Genomic DNA, 24,832 nt, shown 5'->3' on the forward strand with positions numbered 1-24,832 from the left:
TTAGCGCGGTTCCCAAGTGCCGGGTGTTGAACGCTGCCCTCATCATGGTTCCCTGCTGGCGCTGTGATCAGCACCAGCAGGGACAATGATGAAGCGCTGCAGCAAGTGGCACTGGAGCTGAGCTCAGTGAGTGACAGGACACCGCTCCTGAGCTCAGCTCTGGTCCTCGCTCGCTGGAGGGGCTCATTCTCGCCAGCTCCTCTGCTGATCAGTTGCATGGATTATAGCGGGGGACACTTAGGACAGGTGAATATATGGATTTTATTATTTTCTTATTTTTACAGGTGGACACTGCGGGAGCAGACACTACTACCCTCATCATTGTCCCTGCTGGTGCTTATCGCAGCACCGGCAGGGAACCATGATGAGGGCAGCCTTCAGCACCCGGCGCTTGGGAACAGGGCTAACTGTACACTGATTCCCAGGCACCGATCCGTGTCACACTGATGACACATGGATGTCATCCGCGTGTGTTCAGCCTGAGACACTTTTGCGGACCATGCATCCACAAGAAAACTGACATGTCAGCATGTGGAGCACACGGACACACGGTCCGTGGAAACACACTGACATGGGCACAGACTCATAGATTTGAATGGGTCTGCGTGTGTAAGTGTCTCCAGTATGTGTGGAAAGAGCCCTAAGCCTGCAGTGGTTGCATACTCCAACACACACAGGGCTGAGAGCAGAGGAAAAAGAGATTTCCCAAGAGAGAAGCATAAATTTGTTTTAGTTATAATCAGGACTTATAATCAATAATGTCTAATAGGTTATTTCTAAATGATTCCATAAGAACTAATTCGGCCATCTTATACTAATCTTCATGACTCCCTCACACATTAAATCTTGGTTTGGCCAAAAGTGCATATGAATGTGAAGGGATTAAGCCACCGCCAGTCCTCTTGGAACAACGGATTAGGCATGTTGAAATCCAACATGCCCAATCTTTCTTTTCCTCAATCCCCATAAACATTAGATGTTAGATACTGCCTCCAAATTCTGTAGGTTCTTTCTGTGTTGATCTGTGCCACCTATAGACTCTAGTGGATCCTGATTTTTTTCCAAAGTCACATTCAAAAAAGGCTGTTTTTTACTGGACCTTTAGTGTCATAGCGTGGAATGCTTTGGTACACTGATGGACCAATCCAACACTTGGTCCAATCTACACATACATGTTACATCTTTACATATAGATCTATCTGTAGAAAAGTTGGAAAGACAGGGAGGGAGGCACAAGCTATATTTCCCACACGCTTGAAATAGAATAGAGATCCTAATTAGAGATGGGAGTTGGATGAAGTACACAGAAGCGGTAACGCTATAATAAAGCCCATAAGAAGACCTCACAGACTCCATGTGAGGAGACTTACCCTGGACGCAGAGCAGCACAGGACAAGCTGGGAACATACTAAGGACCTTATTTTGGATGATGCGGCTCAGTAGTTTTGTGCTTTGCTGTTTCGGACATGTATTCTTTATTGCTGGAGAAGGTAAGTCCTTCAAGAAGGGGAGTAGACACAGTATGTGGTTGTGACTTGAAGCAGAATTGATTTCTGATATGTGCATAGCTTTATTAATATAACTTTCATGCGAAAATCTTCAGTTTTACTCGTTAGTTGATGCAAAAATGAACACACCTCATCACAAAAACTACTACATCTAGTATTTTGTATGACCTTCATGATTTTTAAGGACAGCGCCAAGTCTTCTAGGCATGGAATTAATAAGCTGTTGACATATTGCAACATCTATCTTTTTCCAATCTTCTAGAACAACCTCTTTAAGAGCCTGGATGCTGGATGGAGAGTGATGCTTAACTTGTCTCTTCAGAATTATCCATAGGTCTTCGGTTGGGTTCAGATCAGGAGACACTTGGCCACTGAGTCACTTGCACCCTGTTCTTCAGAAATGCAACAGTGGCCTTAGATGTGTGTTTGGGATCATTGTCATGTTGGAAAAGTGCACGTCTACTAAGGGCACGGAGTGATGGCAGCATCTTCTCTTTCAATACAGAGCAGTGCATCTGTGAATTCATGATACCATCAATGAAATGTAGCTCCGCAAAACCAGCAGCACTCATGCAAAAATACACATTGCTGAAAATGCCAAGAGTGTGCAAAGCAGTCATCAAAGCAAAAGGTGGCTACTTTGAAGAACCTAGAATATAAGACATATTTTCAGTTGTTTCACACTTTTGTGTTAAGTATATAATTCCACATGTGTTAATTCATAGCTTTGATGCCTTCAGTGTGAATGTACAATTTTCAAAGTCATGAAAATACAGAAAAATCTTTAAATGAGAAGGTGTGTCCAAACTTTTGGTCTGTACTGTATGTGCAACTGTTTTTGGTATCCCACCTTTCCCATTTAAAACTCTTCTGTTTGCATAAAGCCTAAGTGTGTGTCATGGATACTGATGTGCAGGTAAGAACTAATGTTTTTCACATTTTTTTCCATGGTAGTGGATGACATGGAAATAATGGAGGAGAGAAACATTTTAAAAGAGTTCCTGAAATACCCATTAAATAACCCAAAGAAGGACCTTGATCTACGCGTAGTAAGCTTTCATCTACGTCCGTTAACTAGAAAGAAGTCTACAAATAATGGTTTGGACAAAGTTGATAGAAGTCCTCACAGTGGTTACACCATACAACTGGACGAGAGGAGGAAGGGCGGACTGAACACATCAGCTAAACCCAAAACAAACTACAAGGTTCCTCTAAGCAAGATACAAAAAGTGTATGAAAAACTTCGCAAAAATTATTCTCAGAGGAAAGGTCAGTCAAAAAAACGCAACACGCCCCAAAGGTCTGATAAACTTGGAGAGGCAAAACCAATGAGCCACACAGAAGAAGGAGAGGGATACAAAGAGGTTAAACGTAAGAATTTAAGGTCCAGAAGAATTGAACTTTTCACCAAATCTTGGAGTAAGAAACAACCTAAAGGAGAAAAACAGTCAACATCTGGGAGAGTCAAAGTATTACAAAGAAGTGAATTACCAGGGAACTGGGTAGACCACCTGGAAGTACCACCTATGATTGATGGGGAGGTGTTAAATGAGGATGTCCTAGTGACATATCAACTTAGAGGAGAAAGCTCTAACGACACTCAACAAGTGGGTGTCCTACAGAAGACAGATGATGAAGAAAAGCAGAATTGGGTCATATGGGATGGATCAAGAGAACATGTTCCTCTGGATAATGCTAGACATAGAAAACTGAAATTCTTCTCAGAGAGTGGAGGAGAGGTGACATCTAAAGAACCCACTCTCTTAAAGGATCATCTGGAAGAAACTGAGGTGACTATTGCAAATGAAAATTTCAGTTTTTCTCCTAATAGAGGTGCAGAACATCCTTCAGTGATAGTCCTTCCTACAAGTAATGGAGTAAGTGAGCTTCCCCCAAATAATCTGCAGTTATGGAGAGTGCTGGTGCCTGTAGACAAAGAACCCATAATAGATGTATACTCTGATACCATACAGCCTGCGCAAACATATACCAAACCCTATGCAGGTGACCACCAGACTCCTCTCTTGTCACAAGGTGACTTTCTTGTCAAAGAAGAAGGTAGTGGGAGGTATAATTCTATAAGTCCGGACAATGAGCACAACATTGTGACTTTGACCCCAAAACAAGGTGAAGCTCAAACAACTCAAAAACCAGCGGAATCTCTCCTGACACAACCCATAGCAGATATTCAGCCGCCTTCATACAGCACATCTCCATCTCCTACCCAAAACAGCGAGGTACCAAGAGCCACAGGCAGCCAAACATTACTTGATGGGATATTCAGCCCACTGGAGGCTACAATGACCCATAATCCTGGACCAATATACTGTAACCCCGGATATAAGGAATATGGCGGTGTTTGTAAAAGTCAGTGTGACATTGGTGGCATCTCCTGTGGAAAGAATGGGCAGTGTGTTATTGTGGAACATATTGGGGCCATGTGCAGGTTAGTATATCTGTATCAGTGAAAAGTCTTACTAGTAATTAAACATTTATTTATTTTATAGTTTTGTCCAGCATGGAAAGTTATGAGACTTTGCAAATCACTTTATTAGAGGACAACACACAGAGGAGGAGACATGTGCTGACCCTTCACTGCCAGTATCAGTATTCCAAATGAGTATGTTCTGCTATCAGTGCAGCTGAAGGCAGGCAAAGAGACCGGGAAAAAGCAGGGGTTTGGAAGCCATTTACTTGTATTTTATTTTACAAGACTGAAGACAAATCCCCGAATTATTATTTATTTTTAGAGCACCATTGATTCCATGCTGTTGTACATGAGAAGGGGTTACATGCAGGATACAAATATAAAATATGGTGAAGAAACTACTATTGACAGACTGGTACTGAGGGGAGAGGGCTCTGTCCTTGTGGGCTTACAGTCTATAGGGTAATGGGGTAGGAGACAGTAGTTTGGGGGTTGCGGCAGCTCCGAGGGTGGTGAGGTGGGTCATTGCAGGCTGTAAGCTTTCTTCAAGAGATGGGTTTTCAAGTTCTGTCTGAAGGTTCAGAATGTGGCAGATAATCGGACATGTTGGGGCACTGGATTCCAGAGGATTGAGAATACTTGGGAGAAGTCTTGGAGGTGATTGGTTGAGGAACATACGAGAGCAGAAGACAGGAGGAGGTTTTAGGAGAACCAGAGATTACGTGTGCAAAGATATCGGGATATTAGTTCAGAGATATATGGAGAAGACAGATTATGGACAGAGTGATTTACAAAGTTTCATATACAGTATATAAAAATGAATGTTTAGCTATGGCTTATAAACAAAAGATTCTGAATAGAGAACCCTACCCTTGATGTTCATTACATCAAAAATATGTTCTTTTACTTTTGAAATGTTAATAAAATATCACTTACTAACATTATTTTTCAGATGTGCCCCAATGGACCAGTTTCAGTGCCCCAACTAGCAGTTCATGTTCCTCATCGGGTTTCATGTGTTTCAACCAGCCCCTTACTCCATCATGGCCGATACTGATACAGAGAAGGGGGCTGGTTTAGCTATTAAAATGAGTTAGTCATCCAGCTCCCTTCATACAAATCACTGGTCACATACTGACAAGGAATGTTGTCTCCTGATCTTTATCAATCTCAACATGCAAGTGGAGATGTGGGGACAGCAAGAGGTGCACTGAAAGCAGAACACTTAAAATATAAAATGCATTAGTAAGTACCATTATATAGACACAATGGAAACTATTTTTGTTCTGCTGGACACCCTCTATTACTGAATTAAAGCATTAGAATTGATGTGTAGGGTATTTCCCACTTTAATAGAAGCTTTAGAGTACTACCTGCTTCATGAAATCCTATAGGGGGGACCTTTAAACTTTTTACAATATATATTTTTTTTACCCTTTTTATGAAGAAGTGTGATAAAATCCAACAATACTAAACTTTTCATACATGTACACAGTATGTACTCCCTACAGCAATAAGAAATCATTTATATTTGGGCATTAACTGTGCTCACTGCCCATGTCTCCTTGGTATAGGTGCCAGCAGATGAGTTCTTTGTGTTATGGAGGCGAGTGCTGCTGGTCATCCCTCACCACGTTCCAGCTTGCGTGTATCATTGGCGGGTGCTGTATTCTTCTGTCTGTGTTCCTGGCATTTCTCCCTTTTTTGATTAGGAGGGTGGACATTAAGGCGATTTCTAAATCTGTAAGAACTAGGTAAGTTATTCAAAATATTCTTCTCAATAACCAGGTAATGGTGACAATTGATGAAAATTCACTTATATATAAAAATGCATAAAAGATAATTGATTATACAAATGAATGGCTATTTAGGAAAGTTGCAAAATGGCGCCCACATTGTGCATAACCCAGTCATCAAGACAGTATAGGATTTTTTTTTTTATTTGAAATTATGTATTTTTATTAATAAATTATTGATGCTTTCTCAGACTTTGGATTTCCACTCTGATGCCACAATCTAGCTCATCTTCTTCTTCTCGATCTGTGGACTTCACCTCATGTTCAGACTATGAGTCTCTGTCAGATCCCTCTACATTTCATTGCACAAAGGAGGTAAGGACTGATGTATATGAAAAATGTATATGAGAAATGTGACAGACCGGGGTGAATGTATAGGAGTGCATAGGTAGCAGTTAGAGAAAAAGATTCTCAGGACCCTGGTCCAGTGGACACATCAGTAGTCTTTGGTGACCAAGCATTATGAACCTCCTCCTACTTGCTGGCATCCCCCGTTCCTCTTTTGATCAGTAGGTCGCAGCTACATCATGCATGCATCATGCCGCAACGATGATGTCACAACGGCCTACTAATCCAAAGAGGTGCTGTCACGCAAGGTGTGGGAAAGACTAAGTGCAACACGAAGGGAAGAGGGGGAGGAAGCCCAACCACATGGGAAAGAGGGAGTGAAGACCCCTAGGCAGATCTAATAACACCCTGCCTAACCTACCATCGCTATATTGGATCCCCACCAATCGCCAAGCAGAACCCTAAACCCTGTATATCCCTTGAGCTTGGCCCTAGATAGGGAGGGGGAGGGGTGAGCACTGGTCAGGCTCCACTACAATCTAAAGACAACAAGGTAAACAAACATAGGGGATTAAATTAGCTTGAACAGAAACCAGAGGAGTAACGCCAACTGTCCTCCAAGGGCACCAGAGAAGAAGCCAGCCAACAGCTAGGGATCCAAGCCTGCACAAAGGAACAAAGTAGTATCACCGGCAATTGCCTGGAGCAAACTGAAAGATTTTAACTCCCATGCAAGGGTGTGTCAATCAGCAGGAGGAGGGAGGTCACCTCTGGGTCTTAAAGGAAGAAGGATTAAGAAGGTGTCTGCAATGCCAAGCACAGTGACCTTCTACAGCCAGTTCCAGAGCAACTGTCTGTTACACCTGACACACCCATGACAGTACCCTCCCTCTCTATGAGTGGCCTCCGGATACTCAGGACCAGGTTTCTCAGGATAAGAGGTGTGGAATGCACGAACCAACCTGGGGGCATTCACCTCTGATGCTGAAACCCACATCCTTTCCTCTTGACCAGAACCCTTCCAGTGCACCAAGTACTGTAGCTAACGATGCTGGAGATGAGAATCTACAATCCTCGAAATCTGAAACTCCAAATTACCACCAACCATGATTGGGGGCAACGGCAGGGAAGAGGACTCAAGAGGTTCTACATATTTCTTGAGCAGAAACCTGTGAAAGACATTGTGGATCTTAAGGGCCTGTGGTAGCTCAAGATGAAACGCTGCTGGGTTAATGACGGTGGTTATTTTATAGGGACCAATAAATCTAGGTCAAAGCTTCCAACAAGGAACCTTCAACTTGATATTCCTGGTAGACAACCACACAAAGTCATTCACACTCAGGTCCAGACCTGGTGAGCGTTTCCTGTCAGCCATACGTTTATACCTGTCTCCCATGATCTTCAAATTACTCAGAACCCCCCCGCCACACCGAGGAACTCCTGAAGCTCCTCCCCCACTAAAGGTACCAAACTGTGGATGGAAGCCGTATGCACCAAAGTGGCAATGATTATTAATAGCAATTTCTACCAGCAGCAAGTAAGATGCCCAACCCTCCTGGTTTTCAGAGACAAAACAACTGAGGTAAGTCCCCAAATTCTGATTAATGTGCTCGGTCTGTCCATTTAACTGAATATAGGGCTATAGTTATTAATTATAGGACTATATAGGATATAGGGCTATGGACTGTGGCCTAGCATCTACCGTTGTAGGATCAGGCTGTCTACAGTACTGGGGTGAAAGATTAAAGTGCCAGAATGGGCCTGAAATACCTGAAAGCATACGCGGTAATACAACTCTGTATGGGTGCATTTTGTAGGCAAAGTTTTTAGGGTTGTTTGGTTTATAAAACCTTTATTAATGCCCTTTTTTAAGGAGATGTTGAGTTAAATGCTGTAGAAAATAATTGTCTTAGCATGATGCATATGTAGCACCCCGAGGGCTCGGCTGCTACAGGGGTATTGCACCTCAAACCAGAGGTGTGATATTCCACTCCCGGGTAAGGATGGAGTGTGGACTAGGGCTCGTTAGGCTGCATGCACCACACACACCCCATTTCCGAGGGACAGCTCAACGGTGCTCCCACAGAAGTGCAGGCACGACAGCATCTGTCCCTGGCTGGAGTGGGGAGGGGAAAGTACACCCAGTGGTGTAGGAGCAGATAGGGGTGGGTCTCTGGGCATAGGTAGGAGCCCATTGGTTGCTAGTCACCTGGGCTCACACATAGAGGGAGGTATATAAAGTGGGCACCATCTTAGAACAGGGTTCTGTTGGTTCAGTTCAGTTAGGAGGAGAAGAAGAGAGGAGTTCAGCCAGAGAGGGCTGACAGGGAGCAGAGCTGCTGCATGGGCTCTGCTCCACAGGCAGGCCTTGTCAGGAGGCCGGAGCCTGAGAGAGAGGAGAAGGAACAGAAAGGAAAGTAAGAAAGGAACTGGGACAGAGGAGAAAGGAAGCAAGGAACGAAACATCAAGAAAGGCCCAGAGACACGAGGACAGAGGGAACCCCAAAGACCCAGGAGAGTGCAGGTGAAGGGCTGGCAGAGCAGGGTACCGGAACCCAAATTGGTGGAGGCAACAGATTCCTCAGCCAAAGACCGGAGGTTGTGACCACATCTTGGTGCGACCCCTCACTACATCCACCAGGAAAGTATACCGCATAGGGTCAGGGAAACCGGAGATAGGTTTCGCCAACAGAAGGCCCGAGGAAGCTGGACAAAGGTGGGTCACTGGTGGGGACGGCCAGAGAAAGGTATAGAAGGGAGCCCTGAGCCACGCTCTGGAATTGCCTGGGAGTTGACCGAGTCCCTCACCTGGTGGACGCAGCACGGCTTGGGCCGTCATCGCCTGCAGGATTAACCGAATAACAACTGTGAGTAAAGCATTGGAAACTGCAACCACACGTCTCTGTGTTTCATCGTCGCACCAGGACCATTAGGACTGGGACTCTCACACCATTACTCCCATCATCCACATTAGCTGCCCTGAGGCAATACTTCTCCCGTGGGGAGTTATCCCATACTTGGCTGCGCATACAACACCAGCCTCAGCGGTCTGCAGCGCAGCGGCGGTCCCCACTGACCGCAATCCACGGGTGGCGCAGTAGGACATTTGCTATTACATTAAGACTGCCACTGGTTTGACCACCCTGGGCACGGACCGGGTCAACGCCACGGAGACTACAACCCCCAGCGATCCGGCTCCGGGTATTCCCCGCACAACACAGGCCCAGGGGGCGCGTCAACTTTGGCGTAGTCGGCAGGATTCAAACCAACCCGCCACCAACGGGTATTGCGTGCCTGAAGAAGATTGTACATGTACCTTGAAAAGAAGTCTCCCACCATTTCCAGAAGTTTCCTGCCGTCCGGAGTCGTTTCCCGCCATCCGGAGCCGATTCCCGCCATCAGACGCCATCTTGGACCGTTTCCCGCCATCTTCATCAGTTTTTCCCACCCTGGCAGAGCGGCCACCATTATGTGCGCACCAAAAGACAGCAGGAAGCCGCCTCCCATCGTGGGCCAGGTCCCAGAGTGGCGCCAAAGAAGGAGCCCGCTCCCAGCAACAATGAGTGCAGCAATGGAGATGTCCATCAACGTAGGGGGGCTGCCCCTAAGGGTGATTGTCAGCAGATGCCCCCAAGACCACCCCCCATGGGGGCGGATAGGAAAGAAAACTGTGGGGCCGGGCGCGGCCTGGTTCAGTCTGGACCTACTGCACCCGGAGATGGAGGGAGCAGCGAACTCCACCAGCACCCTGGCCCGCAGCCTGCTGCAAGCTGAGCCACCCTGCAGCCTGACAGAGTTGCTAGCCCAGCTGCCCAGGGACCCGGATCTGTGCGCGCGCAGCGCTGGAAGATTTGAACAGAAGGATGGTCCGGGCGCAGCGGGATGTGTTTGCCGGGTGGAAGGAGGAGTTGGCCCGGCAGCACGAAGACAGCCAGCAGAGGACCCCGCAGGGACCGGGCAGCGCGCTTGCCGCTGGGCGCGGAGAAGAGGGGCCAGCAGCTGCGGACGACGCCGCGGAGGAGGCCACGGAGGCCGAGGCTGATAACGGGGACGCCACTACCCCACGCCCTGAGACCACCAGCCTGCCCCCACCCTCCGTTGCGGGACCCGAGGCCCCGGGGACCGTACCTGAGACCATGCCTCCACCGCCGCCAGCTAGGCCTCAGGCAGCAAGAACCGTCGTCACGCCCCGCCCCACGCTGTGCCCTCTGAACCCGGGCGCCGCTGCCTCACCAGCGCCCCCTGCCTTGGCGGTGTCACCCCCAGGTGCGACCAACAAACGACCACCGGCCTGGTCGCAAGGCCGAGTGCCCCCGGGCGCTGCCACCCGCCCGAAGCTCGTGGTGCCACCCCTGGGCGCGGACCTCTATGCGCAACATACCAGCCCGGACGGGCTGCCCTTCGAGTGGCCACCGGAGTTTGTCAACCCCTGTCTCCGGAGAGAACAACCCAAGAGCGAGCCTCTGATCCCGGCCCCGGAGCCCGCCAACATTGCTCCACACCCGCTGGAGGATGCCCAGTTGGCATGGGATCCCACCGGCGAGAATCTCATGGGGTTCACCCAGGAGACCCGTGCGGAAGCAGCCCATCACCTGGATTGCTGCCGTCAACAGCTAGCCACCTTTGAAAGGGAGCGGAGGCAGAGGCGCATCAGGGAGGAGCGACTCTAAGCCCGGAGCGCGGAGCAGAAGAGGAGGGCCCGACAAGACTCCCAGGCCATCCGCGGTCCCAGAGCCACCGGGACTGTAGTAAAATTCCAGCTGGAGCATGGCTGGGGCTTCGTCAGAGACCCGGAGGCTGACACCGACGTCTTCGTCACTAGAAGGGACGTTGAAAGCCACCTGCCGGAGGGACATCACGGCCGTGACCTGTACCCCGGTGACGTGGTCACCTACACCCGGCACAAGGGCGCAAAGGGACTGTATGCCCTCCATGTCCACCGTCTAACAGAGGAGGAGCTGCGGTACCGCCCAGGCATGGACTACCCGGACGGGTCTGAAGAGTACGAGGAAGGAGCATCAGGAGGACACCGTTACCAGTGAACGGTAAAGTGGAACTGTATATAGTTACCCGTCAGGGTACAGAGAACTGTTTATTGTTGTGGAACTGTTGACTGTGTGCAAGTTAACCCCCTCCATCCCTAACCAGGCTGAGGACTGTGAGCAGCCATTCCCCTATCCCCACTGGCCGAGGACTGAGAGCGGCCACCCCTGTAAATAGTTGCGCTTTCTAAAGCACCCCCTACTGGTTTTATACAAAAACTGCAACGTCTACCTCAAGATTTAATGGACTGTTGCATCTTTACCTGGTCGCAAGTTGCACAGCGGCCAGAACTCAAGAATATGTTTTGAAAATGTTTTACTTGAAAATGCCTTAATGTGAAAAGTCTATGTGCTGCTAAAATAGAAATGCCAAAGTTTTATATGGTGTTTTTGCAAAAAGAGTTCCGGTGGCATTAGCAAAATGTTTTATAATGGTTATACCAGTAACGTTAAAAAGAAAAGAGTACCTTCCATAAAGGTATGAGTTTTCGGTTAATGTCTTATATGCGAGTGCACTTTAAAAATTTGTATGTTTTAAATTGTTTTGCTCTTTTCCAGCCCGAGGACGTGCTGTGATTTACCAGGGGGGAATGTAGCACCCCGAGGGCTCGGCTGCTACAGGGGTATTGCACCTCAAACCAGAGGTGTGATATTCCACTCCTGGGTAAGGATGGAGTGTGGACTAGGGCTCGTTAGGCTGCATGCACCACACACACCCCATTTCCGAGGGACAGCTCAACGGTGCTCCCACAGAAGTGCTGGCACGACAGCATCTGTCCCTGGCTGGAGTGGGGAGGGGAAAGTACACCCAGTGGTGTAGGAGCAGATAGGGGTGGGTCTCTGGGCATAGGTAGGAGCCCATTGGTTGCTAGTCACCTGGGCTCACACATAGAGGGAGGTATATAAGGTTGGCACCATCTTAGAACAGGGTTCTGTTGGTTCAGTTCAGTCAGGAGGAGAAGAAGAGAGGAGTTCAGCCAGAGAGGGCTGACAGGGAGCAGAGCTGCTGCATGGGCTCTGCTCCACGGGCAGGCCTTGTCAGGAGGCCGGAGCCTGAGAGAGAGGAGAAGAAACAGAAAGGAAAGTAAGAAAGGAACTGGAACAGAGGAGAAAGGAAGCAAGGAACGAAACATCAAGAAAGGCCCAGAGACACGAGGACAGAGGGAACCCCAAAGACCCAGGAGAGTGCGGGTGAAGGGCTGGCAGAGCAGGGTACCGGAACCCAAATTGGTGGAGGCAACAGATTCCTCAGCCAAAGACCGGAGGTTGTGACCACATCTTGGTGCAACCCCTCACTACATCCACCAGGAAAGCATACCGCATAGGGTCAGGGAAACCGGAGATAAGTTTCGCCAACAGAAGGCCCGAGGAAGCTGGACAAAGGTGGGTCACTGGTGGGGACGGCCAGAGAAAGGTAGAGAAGGGAGCCCTGAGCCATGCTCTGGAATTGCCTGGGAGTTGACCGAGTCCCTCACCTGGTGGACGCAGCACGGCTTGGGCCGTCATCGCCTGCAGGATTGACCGAATAACAACTGTGAGTAAAGCATTAGAAACTGCAATTTTCCAATGTGTTTCATCGCCGCACCAGGACCATTAGGACTGGGACGCTCACACCATTACTCCCATCATCCACATTAGCTGCCCTGAGGCAATACTTCTCCCGTGGGGAGTTATCCCATGGCTGCGCATACAACACCAGCCTCAGCGGTCTGCAGCGCAGCGGCGGTCCCCACTGACCGCAATCCACGGGTGGCGTAGTCGGACATTTGCTATTACATTAAGACTGCCACTGGTTTGACCACCCTGGGCACAGACCGGGTCAACGCCATGGAGACTACAACCCCCAGCGATCCGGCTCCGGGTATTCCCCGCACAACACAGGCCCAGGGAGCGCGTCACATACTATTAAAAATATAAAAAATTAATAATTATTCTAAGTTTACCGATTCCCTGTCGCCCCTCTTCCAGCGTGCACCAAGGTCCCTGCCGGTCTCCTTGCTCACACTTCATACAGGCATGCCAGAACTATGGCGTAAAAGTGGGCGGCTTGAAACATTGCAGGAGAAATTCAGAAATGAACTTTGTTCCTTTGTAATCTGGATTGGTAATGACCCCAAAGATCAGATCTATTTTTTCCCATTATTTAATGTCTTAATACAGAAGAGTAGATTTTTATAAACGTTATAAGTCAGAGCAACAAGGAGCAAGGCCTTCTATACTGAATTCACTGCATATTCTGTTACCACCACTAGAGGGCAGGATTTAGCCATATTCTTCAGCACCCTGTGCCCAATGGTGCAGATATTCAGCGGCGGATACAACTAGTAAATACCTGCCAGACATTACATAAAACGTATTATCGTTGAATGTGCCTGTTACATATTGTGACACATGATGTGGGTATAATAATATGTGGTTTCTGTTTACTGTGGCAGATGGCACGTAACTTCACCATGTGGCAGTGTGAGAGAACTCGGCTTTGAGACCACATCACAATTTGGAAATAAAAGTTACCAAAAGTTGACCTGGAGGACCACTGAATAGCTGGATGAGCAGAAAATATTCCCGGAGGAGTATTTTCTTTCTATTGAAAACTAATACCTATGTCTTTCCATTCGAGATATTACATTTAATGGAGTAATTATCTTTGTAATTGATATGTGCTTCTATAAAAACACAATGATGTGATAATTAAAGGGAATCTGTCATCAAAGCAAAAGGTGGCTACTTTGAAGAACTTAGAATATAAGACAGATTTTCAGTTGTTTCACACTTTTTTGTTAAGTATATAATTCCACATGTGTTAATTCATAGTTTTGATGCCTTCAGTGTGAATGTACAATTTTCATAGTCATGAAAATACAGAAAAATCTTTAAATGAGAAGGTGTGTCCAAACTTTTGGTCTGTACTGTATAATTTAGCGCTCTTTAGTTACGGTAGTCTAGTTATGAATGCCACATATTACCACAGATCCGTCTCCTGCAGTGGCCACTGTTGGAGAATTATGTCGTGATCTACTGACCTTCAGTGGTTCCTTGTTTAGTTTAAGGTCTGTTTTTGTTGGATGTGCTGTAGTTTTGAATGACAGCATTCAACTATACTATGTAATATACTGAAAAACGGGAAAATAAAATCCCAGGTGGGCCTTCAGTAGGTCTAGGGCTGGCATAACAATGCTATCAGCATCCCGCAATCAAGTTATGGGAAGGATGGGTGAAGGGCGGGAAAAGGTATGACTCCCTCACACCTCATTTCTAACCTCTTAAACGGTGTGGCATCTAAGAGGTTAAACTGTTGCAATTAGAGCTCCAATCACAATAGCTACTCCCTGGTGCCAGCTGTATTAAAAGCCGGCATCTTCCTTGTACGATGGACTCCCGAGCCTGCTCCATATGTTCAGTGTGCACATACGCCACACATGTGGAGAATGTCGCCAACGGGTTAAAGTGAAGCTCCATATTTTATTAATAATTATTTTATAGTCAGAAAATATATCTTTAATGTCATTCATGTTTGAATTTTTTGAAGATTTTTTTCAGAGATTATAAATGGCTTTTCTCAGACTGTAATGCTGATGGCCTACCTTCAGGATGGAGCAGTGCTCCGACTCATGGCACTGCTCCAGATCAGCTGATTAAATGGTCGCAGCACTTGTACCTTTCCTTCTGTTTCCAGGCACAGCACCATCTGCTTCCAATCAGGAATTTGTCCTCCATTAGTCACTTATTGACGATCATCTACAACAATTTACCAAAAACCAGATGTATCCCCTTAGTGAATGGCTGTGCTTAATAGCTGAAACCCTGAATACTGCAGATACCAGTGGAGATTAGGGCTGGTATGTATAGATATCACATGCTGCATGACTAAGGCCAGGGTCAGATCAAGCAAAAGACATCTTCATTACCCACACCCATAATTGTTTAAGCAGCTAGTGGGACGGAGCCTGTCAGTGATGACAGTTCCCTCTTTTCACTGTCAGTGGGCTCATGGTACCCATCATGTAACAGCTGGTGTCCATGAATGACAGTAGCTGTCTAAAAGCAAATACGAGGCATTAAATAGCATCTGTCTTCTATTAGGTCCAGGAATCTTTGCTGAATAATTTTCACTAAACTGGTTTCACTACCTAGATATTGATGACCTATCCATGGAATAGATCATTAAAGGGGTGGTCCACTACCCTTCTCAATCCCTACGTTACCCCCTTGTAAAATAATAACATTTAGGCTACGGCCCCACTATCAGTATTTGGTCAGTATTTTTCCTCAGTATTTGTAAGCCAAAAATAGGTGAGGAACAATCAGAGAAAAGGTATAATAGAAACACGTCACCACTTCTGTATTTATCACCCACTCCTGAGAAAAAATACTGACCAAATACTGATAGTGGGGCTGTGGCCTTATACTCACTTCCGGTGCCGATGCTTTTCCGGCAGTGTGGGCACTAGCTCTCCTGGGAAATCTCCTGCAGCCAGTCAGCGCTGGTTTCACTCTTCTTGCTTAGGACCAATCATATGCAGGAAGTGAGAACAACAGAAGAGAGAGTGAAGCCAGCATTGTTTAGCCATAGGGATTGCATGACATAACAATGTCACGCAATCCCTGGAAAAGCTAGTGCCCACACTGCTAGAACGGCACCAGCACTGGAGTTGAGTATATGGCCACGGCTCCACTATCAGTATTTGGTCAGTATTCGGTCAGTATTTTTTCTCAGGAGTGGGAGTCAAAACCAGGAGTGGGTGATAAATGCAGAATTGGTGACTTGTTTCTATTATATCTTTTCTCTGATTGTTCCTCACCTGGTTTTGGCTCCCGCTCCTGAGAAAAAATACTGACCGAATACTGATCGTGGGCCCGTGACCTAAGTGTTATTATTTTATTAGGGTAGGAAATATAGGGTTTCAGAAGGGGTTGTCCTAGTAGTGGACAACCCCATTAATACCAGATTGGTTGGGGTCCGACATCCAGCACTCTCAAGGGAATTTGAAGCTCTGCATAAAAAAATAGAGATAAGACCACTATAAAAGTTGTGTGTATGCTGGATAAGGTAGATTGTGAGCTCCATTGGGGACAGCGATTGTAAAATATGAGAACAACATTACTAAAGGAAATAAATAACCAACTTTTTTTCTGTAAAAGAGAAGAAACCTACAAATAAAAGGAGACGTGGTGTTTCCGAGGCTGGGGGAGTGGACGGCTGCTGGCACTTCCTCAGTAACTTTGTTTGCTCCTGTGCAGAATATTCCACAGTGCCTTTATAAAGTGCTTGCGGGTTTTGGCATCTGTAATGAAGTCTTGTGGTTATTTCCTGAAGCAGTTCTTATCCTCTCTTCGTTTATTTTTATCCGGCAATATCCGACTCCTCAGCCATGTCTCCTGGAAGGCTGCTGCCTACATGTGGTGCAATCCTTATGTGAATCAATCATATGTCAGACCCATGTTCATCTTAATGGCTTGAGAGATTTTCTAAGGAGGTTCAAGCCAAGAAATACAGATGTAAAAGCTTGGAAAGTCTGAGATATAAGAATATTAGCATGGATCTAAAACTTGAAAACTCCCCCTGCCCCTTGGACTCTAAAAAGAGTAGGCAAATGTCCCATAGGGATGCTCAATCCTCCGAAAACCTCCTGCAAAGAAGCGCTTCTGTATGGTTCCTTGAATTGAGGGGGCGAGGAAGAGATGTAAAGGGGTCATGAAAAAGGCCATGGAAGACGTTGTCTGGAAAAATATTAAAGGGGTTGTCCAGTAAAAATAAGTTATCAGCAATCCACAACATAAGTGATAACTTGTTGATTGATGAGGTCTGATCACTAGGGCTAGCACTATGCATTAGAAGGGAGCAGATCTACCCACGTTAGAATAGAGTGGCAGCACATACTTGGCCGCCACTCCATTCACCCTTTAGGGTCTTTCGAATATTGTGCTTGGCTTTTTCCGGTAGCCGCATAGAGCATAGGTGGAGCGGCAATCAGGCTTGCGCAAGGTCGGGAAAAAAGTGTCTCCTTCAGAGATAAAAATTCTCTGTCCCGCCAATTGGTTCGGATTCCAGCAATCAGACCCCACTGATTAATAACATATCTCCTATTCTGTGGATAAGTGATAAGTTGTTTTCACTGGACAACCCCTGTAGGCTGCATTCACACATCCATGTGAGTGCTACCATCCGAGAGAAACAGAATGATTTTTTTTTATCAGGTGTCATCCTAGATGCTAGATTTTTTTTCCCCACTGTAGTAGGTACATTGTCTGAACATTTTTAATAAATTGAGACCAAAAGGGGAGTACCCCACTAGATATCCCTCATTAACAGGCCGTAAAACTTAACTTTTATTATGTACGGTATATAAATAAATAAGGGTAAAGAAAGTCAATTATTAAAGTATGCCTCTAGTTTGTTAGTATTGTGCTTATATATTGAGCCATTAATGCTTCTAAACGTCAATCGATAACATCCCAGGGTGCCATCATTAATGAGCAAAACATGGCATTCTGATTAAAATAGCAAGTCCCCCCTACATGTTTCACCGTATATACGGCATCATCAGGGGAAGGGACATAAACACTAATGGCCGCCTACCAAAAAAATCCCCCTATTTATAGCCTATGCAAATATAGATCCATCAATTGAGTATTAAGCAGGTGTTACCAATCATACTCAACAACAGTTCGTACCAATCTAGAAGCTGTTACATTCCATTGTTATTATTGTCGTTAATAAATTGACTTTTAACAATGGATTGGTTAAAAACTGATAAACCGTAACTTGGATGGAAAACTGAAGTTCAAAGTCTGTCGTCTGTGTGTCATCCATTTTACACAAATCCCCATAGACTTTAATTGCCAAGTCTGATCCACAAAACAGATAAGAGTCTCACAGACCAAAGACACAAATCTTTGTATGAACGAGTGGAACTCTATGGTTCCGTGTGCGGTCCGAAAAAAAAAAGCAGACAGCTTTAGGATGCGTTAAACAGATGTGTGAATGGAACCTTAAATTGAAAGTAGCCTCTTCGGAGAGGAAGAGGACTTGATCTCTGGTGCCACCAATTGGATGTAGCAATCCTAAAAGTCAATATCAGCTCTTCAACGAGTCTTGCCATTTGACTGAGGAAAAGAATCCAAATGAAAAACTCCATTTACAGATGGGTTTTTCGAGTAGGTAGGGGGATGCCCCTCCCTAGTGCAAAGCAAGTGATTTGACTTGTCTTTGTGAGAGGCCTCTAACTAGTGGTCTAAGGGGAAACATATCTTCTTGTGGAGAGTGCCAAGCTAGTGTAACGTTTCTCTTTCTGAAGAATGCTGGCTAGCCAAATCAGATATCCCGCTTTGCACTAAGGAGGGGCAAACACCCCGAAACATGTGTCTGCAAATTGATACATCCAGTATGTGGCGCTAGAGTTCAAGTCCTCTTCCTCTCTGAAGAGGCTATTTGCATTTTTAAAGCCTAGAGGTGCATTGCATGGCCTATACTTCTTCTTACGTCAGCTTAGCACTCTCCACAAGGAGAAACATTCCCCCTTAGGGTCTTAAATTGAAACATATATTTAATAGATTAGCAAGTCATAAGAGGCATAATGGCAACTGTATGACAGTACCAACAGACTGTTACTTTGGAGACAAATAGGTCTGTATAGAAGCTGTAGAAAAAAAACATGCAAGCAATTTTTAATAAAAAAAAGACAGGATCACCACTGAACTTTGGTTTGACAATCAGACCAAAAAAGCAACATGTATAGATCTCATCTCCTAAAGTAGATGTGTCAATATAAACATACAGTTTTGTGCCATGACATTTTCAGGTTTTTATATATACTTGTATATATATATTATTGCATTATGTTTCCTATGTTTTTCAGGTTTGTACTCCACATGTGATATATATTATGAATTTTTTGTACTTTCAATTTTATTGCATTGGTATTGAAGTAGCAGCTATTTTTCTTACTTTATGTAAAAGACTGTGTTTTTTATAGCTTCTTTATAAACAAGAGTATGGGAATATGCTCCGTGGGTAACATTGCACACATTAGTTTAACCAAGCTCAAGAAAAGGGATCACAGTGATAGTTTCTCCTTAAAAGGCTATTTTCATGGTGTTAAATTGCTATAGTTAGTTAGACAGCCTGAAAATAAGCAAATTTGCAATTGACTACTGCAATGATAGCCCTTATCTTACATAGTGTAAAGCTTGATTCAAAGGAGCTTGGTCAGCAGAGCCTGATCGAATATGCGCAGTAGTTGTATTCAAGAAGAGGAGTTGTTAACTCCTAATATACCAGTCAGCTCTCTCCAGCTCATTAATTTCTATGCAGCAGTTAGCTTCTCACCTCCCTCTCCCTCCCTGTCCCCTCCTTTCCAAACTGCTTTTATCAGTCCTGTAGAATCACAATCCCAAAGTCACCCAGCGTAAATAGTTTCCAGAACTCTCCTAATCACTTCTCTCACTTTCCTAAGCCATATGTAGCCATAATGTTCGGTGCAGCTTTCCACCTAATTGTTTTCCATCTATCTTGGTCCTTCCCTTGATTCACTGATTCTGGCTTTACAAGAGCTTTTACAAGATATTAAAATTAAAAGTGAGTTATCCTTTTTTTTCAAGAAACAGCACCACCCTTTGTCATTGTCTGTGTCTGGTATTACATTATTTAAGTGAATAAGGCTGAGCTACAATACTAGACACAGCCTTATCCTGACTTTTAAATAACGAGAACCAAGACCCTCCATGCGTGCATAGAGTGACATCTGTAAATATACACATATATAGGCTGCTATAGGTATAAATCTATGTCTCTCTATTCTCATGTATGTGTGCTGCTAAGAGTAAGTCTCCTTCGCTTTGTTTATGTCAGTATCGTTCTTCCACTGCAAGCCAAATAAGCCAGGCTGGGTATATCTGATGTCAGGAATCCTGTGATCGGCACATTTCCACATTTCTCTGAACTTTGTCCAATAGCTGAGGAGCCAGATGCTCATGTAGAGATGGAGGAGGGTCAGTGCTACATGTCCCAGAGAATAATCTGAAATGATCTTGCATAGCTGAGGCGTTAGAGGTTAGTAATGACAGTGATGTCATCTGGGCAGCGTGTCTGTGTGCAGCAAACATGTAATTACCACAATCTTCTGCGGATTGTATGCAGCATGTTCTATGTATGGGGCTGTTCATGTTCATGTGCAAATATAAGTTGCTTTTTGGCATTACATTTCAGCATTCTTCTAGCTAATCTTTTCAATTTGCTGCTCAATTTTACCTGAGTTCTGTAATACAATATGTCTCCTGAATATTTATTGGAAATCCTACCCTTATATAGCATCAAGTTCCTCCATATAGACTGGGTTTTTGATAAGCAAGTCATCTACGCTGGCCATACACATGCAATAGCCGAGCACTCATTTGGTTATAGGATATCTCTCCCGACTGCACGTTACAAAAGAATGCTCAGCCGAATCTTCATGTCTTTTCAAAGGGGAGAGAGGAGAAAGCCGCTGCCAGATTACTCTGCCAGCTGCTTATCTCCTGAATAACTTGAGTCTTTCATTAAAATTCAAAATGCCTGATCCTTATGACCCCTAGAAGACCCCTATAAACAATTGACCAATTCCAAGCAATATTGATGGGTTCAGCCGACTTTTGTCTGAATGTGTATGAAGGCCTTTAGACCTATTCATACCTAAAGTTAGAAGAGTAATGGCCCCCGTAAACATTAGACAGCTATCAGCCGAACATTTGAACGACAGCTATCTCTCCTAAGTCGCCTATAGACAGGAACGAGCACTCGTATTCTCTATGAGAGAGATTTATCTACAAGGAGAAGAAAAGAATCGGCCATTCAAATTCAATAGTCCTTTTTCTTCACTTCCTCAACATCATCTGTTGTCCGGCCTTCATTCCCACTGGAACATAAATGCTTGATAGTTGGGGGGGTCCACCTATGAGACCTTCCCTTGTTAAGAGAACCGGGGTCAGTAACTTCTATAGACGTCAATGGAGAGTGCAAAAGACAAGCGCAGCCACCTCTTCATTGATTTAGTGATTAAAGCAGTTGCTAATGGCTGCCATTATTTAATTTTACCAGGGGCATGGGACCCCCATTTTTCTAGTGAGGATTTCTGAAGTAAATTTGTTAGCCTGATTTAGTAGAGCAATGAGGGATCAGGATGTTACATGTTGAATATAGAGAGTAGGACATGGGTACAATATGCACATCTGGATCTGGTCTAAGATGATCAACATGAATGAACACTCAAAGACTAAATTATAAAATCACACTGAATTGTTTTTATATAAAAATTCTGATTGATATTTTGACATTTAGCAAAATGTATATAGTCTGGCGTTTATAAGAGTTTAGGCTGTTTTCATATAGAAACCAGATCCAACTGATATCTGAGAGCACATGGGACGAGGGGTTGTCTCTATTGGAGGTGCAGAGCCAGCAGTCGCCCTGGTACTATAGGGGTCTCAAAGACCCCTATACAACATAAGGCAACACTACTATTAAGAATGGCTCATGACAGGTAGGGGGTCCATGTTATATTCACATTATGTTATTTTTCGGCATTTTTTTGAGCTGGTCCATTCTGAAAAACATTAGAAAAAGTAGCCTCAAAACACTCAATTGAATCATCCTATTGATTTCTATGGGAAAAAAAGGACTTGTTTATATGTTCAGGCTTTTTAGTGTATTTTATAGGCCTCTGGCTTTAAAAAAAGTGTTTAAGAGAAGTGACGTCCATTCTTCAGGTGTTTTCTGTTAGCAAGACTTTTTGTACAGTACAATAGAAGTCTAAAAAACTCCCAAAAGATGCCTTTTGAGTGTTTTGTTAACATTTTCACATAATAAATACGAGCGTTTTATTCATTACTTAATAAATGACAATAAAACAAAAAAGCTCTGAAAAATTGATAAAAAATGTAAAGTTAGCAAAACGCTTCAATATGAAAAATAAAAAAAACCTCTTGCGTTTCCTAAAGCAGTTTCCACTTGAAAACCTCATAGTTTTCGACTACAGAAAAAGAAAACCATGTGAACATAGCCTAATAGATCTTGTATCTAGAGTTTCATGTTACACCTCCGTATGGGACCATTGTAAATGTATAAGTATACTCATATAATGTTCAGTTTTCTAACTATGATCAAGCTCGATGTATAGAAGTTACACAATAAATAAACTATGATACTTCTTCATTTGTGCAGTTGATGTAAAATAATTGTTTTGCTGATGTTTAACGACTGGTATTGCAGAGTTTTGGGCTAGGGTCACACGACCGTATTCTCCACATCTGAGAAAAGCGGTGGGATCTGTTTTTCTCGGATGTGGAGAAGAAAAAAAAAAGAAAAAGTTTCTCCATTCTGTTAGTCCATGACAATTGGACCGCACTTGGATGTCTTCAGAGTGCGGTCTGATTTTTTTTCATGGACCTTTAGACTTAAATGGTCGAGTGCGATCCAATTATCAGAGGCATGTGGAAAATGTAAAAAAAAAATAAAAAGCATAAAACATTTTTACATAATGACAATTACAAAATACATTTAACATAAAAACCCGATTTAAGCAATAAGTCTGATGCCATATTTCCTTTAACCCTCTATTTGCTAGTAATAACAAGATGAAAACTAATTCACTGCAGGCTGTAAACTGAGCTGCTTTTCCTTTTCAAGTTATGCTGACATCTGGTGGTCAATGTGAAAATGTGAAAATCGTAAGATTTTGTAACTAAGCGCAAAAGATGTCACTTTTTTTTTAGTTTGCTTGTACTTTATAATCCTATATTTATTATCCTATATGTAGGATAGCAGTACAGAATAAGTGAAACACCTCCCACATCCCACATAATGAGCACAGCTTGAACAGATCCGATTATAAGGGGCATGGTCTTTTCAGGTTCAGCACTGTCAGCACTCTTACAATTGTCTTATGTGTTGGCTCCTAATTTATGTTTGCAGTATTTTTGACCTGGCACAATACCAATGTGATTGTGTAGTGACAAGGAGCATATTCTGGGGACTAAAGGCATGTTCTCACATAGCAAATATGCTACGGATTTTTTGACTCTGACATGCTGGCAGAAAATACCCAGCATTCTACAGAATCAGCATTGTGGATGAGATTTTACCAAATCATATTCACATGCTGTGCAAACATTTTGCAGTCCGAATTGCACTGCAGTGTGGATTTTTAATCTGCTTTATATAAATTAATGTTGGAATTTTCACTGTGCAATGTATGGGATCAAATCTGCAGCTTTTATAAAATAAAATCTGTCAAAAAACATGATTTGGTGTGGTATTTACAATGCTGATTTTGGTCTGAAAATCTGTCACAAATTGGCCCAATATGGACCCCCAGGTTAAGGGTATGTGCACACGATCCTTTTTGGCAGCGTTTTGAATGCAGCACACTCTATGCTGCGTCCAAAGCGCTGCACGCAGGTGAAGCCGCATGTGTTCATTGAACACATGCGGCTTCACCACATCCTATCAATTGTGTGAAGACGCGCCGCATGTCCGTCTCCGCGGGTGATCCGCAGGAGTATGGGAACGCATAGTGGGCATGGGATCTGCATAAATCCCATCCACCATGCTGTAACATCTGGCCGCTGTGGGTTGCACGCAGCGCAAGTGTGCTGCATCCAATCTGCAGCGAACACTGATCGTGTGCACATACCCTAAGTTGCCACAATGAGTTTTTGGTGATATTTGGATGCAGCACTGCAAAAAAAAAAAAAATACAACGTCTTACAGTTCCAGCAAAAGTGAATGTAATTTATAGAAATCTCCTGCCCACTGTGCTTTTTTCATGCTGCATAAATTGACTTTCTTAAATATTTTCCCCATAGAATTGCATTAGATGCAGAAAATCCGTAGGTAAAACATGAGATACCAAAAAGAGACAAAAAAAACGCTATTGAAACTTGGGCCCACCAGAGAAAATCATTCCTGGGGCCCATTATGTAGGTACATAGAAATAATACAAGCCCACCAATTGTGAGATAAAATGTGCTGATATTGTGGTGTAACATAAAAACACAATGGTTCACATTTATCAAAAATGGAGTAATTTGAGAGAAATGTTGTGAACTCACTTCAACTCCATTATTTCATATTTATCAAATTTCGGCACTAGTGATAAATTTGGTGCTAATTATTTAAGCACAACATTTTAAGCATGGTAGCACACTTCTCGATGCTAAAAAAAGAGCTGACTTCCAGTGTGTCAAATGATGCATTATTATATAATTTTGTACTATTAGATAAATAAAATAATTTGCGCTGGGCTAATGAGCAAATAAAAGTAGGAGATGTATAAAATAAATAAATATAATTTTTATTAAATATTAGATAAAAAGAGGAAGTTAAAAGTAACTTAGTAACTTTATAGGATAGATGCTAGTAGACCAAATGAGGGGGTTGGCATAAGATTCCTAGGATGGTGGTTACGTCCCTGGATTCCTGTTTAGGGCTTTGTGTCGGTCATCCCCTAGTGAAAAAAGAGAGTAACAGTGAGTTTACCCATTAGGCAATAGAGTAAGTGTATGGGTAAAACTGAACTGTATATATCTGGTGTGTGAAGATGAGAGGAAGTTTCGGCACTAGGATGCTGGTAGGGCGGCTCAGGTAGTAATGACTAGAATAAAGGTGGATAAGGAGTTTGAAATCTGCAAGTGCCAAACTTAATGTTATATTTGAACTAAAAAAGGCGATTACCTTGGTGTGGTAGATGGAAGGGGTGCGGAGGGTGGCGTTCCTTAGGTCACTCAAGTGGAACA

The 24,832-nt window shown here is 44.1% G+C and overlaps 1 protein-coding gene across 1 annotated transcript; it reads left to right on the plus strand.

The window, feature by feature from the left end:
• Window positions 1-1,285: 1,285 nt before the first annotated feature.
• On the plus strand, window positions 1,286-22,247 carry LOC141272419 (uncharacterized). The gene is made up of 5 exons (XM_073683125.1): window positions 1,286-1,490; window positions 2,463-3,954; window positions 5,511-5,690; window positions 5,924-6,047; window positions 13,498-22,247. The coding sequence occupies exons 1-5, from the start codon at window positions 1,427-1,429 to the stop codon at window positions 13,543-13,545; spliced, it is 1,908 nt and encodes a 635-aa protein (XP_073539226.1). The 5' UTR covers window positions 1,286-1,426; the 3' UTR covers window positions 13,546-22,247.
• Window positions 22,248-24,832: the final 2,585 nt, after the last annotated feature.

Source organism: Phyllobates terribilis, unplaced genomic scaffold, assembly GCF_046119375.1.
Source record: "Phyllobates terribilis strain yellow unplaced genomic scaffold, ASM4611937v1 Scaffold_5__5_contigs__length_657084704, whole genome shotgun sequence".
NCBI lineage: Eukaryota > Metazoa > Chordata > Amphibia > Anura > Dendrobatidae > Phyllobates > Phyllobates terribilis.

What these genes read in the sequence shown, in the direction of transcription:
- LOC141272419 (XM_073683125.1), top strand. Translation starts at nt 1,427, where the DNA reads ATGATGCGGCTCAGTAGTTTTGTGCTTTGCTGTTTCGGACATGTATTC. An exon ending in CATATTGGGGCCATGTGCAG is followed by an intron (nt 3,955 to 5,510) that starts GTTAGTATATCT and finishes TCCTTGGTATAG; the next exon opens with GTGCCAGCAGATGAGTTCTT. An exon ending in TCTAAATCTGTAAGAACTAG is followed by an intron (nt 5,691 to 5,923) that starts GTAAGTTATTCA and finishes ATGCTTTCTCAG; the next exon opens with ACTTTGGATTTCCACTCTGA.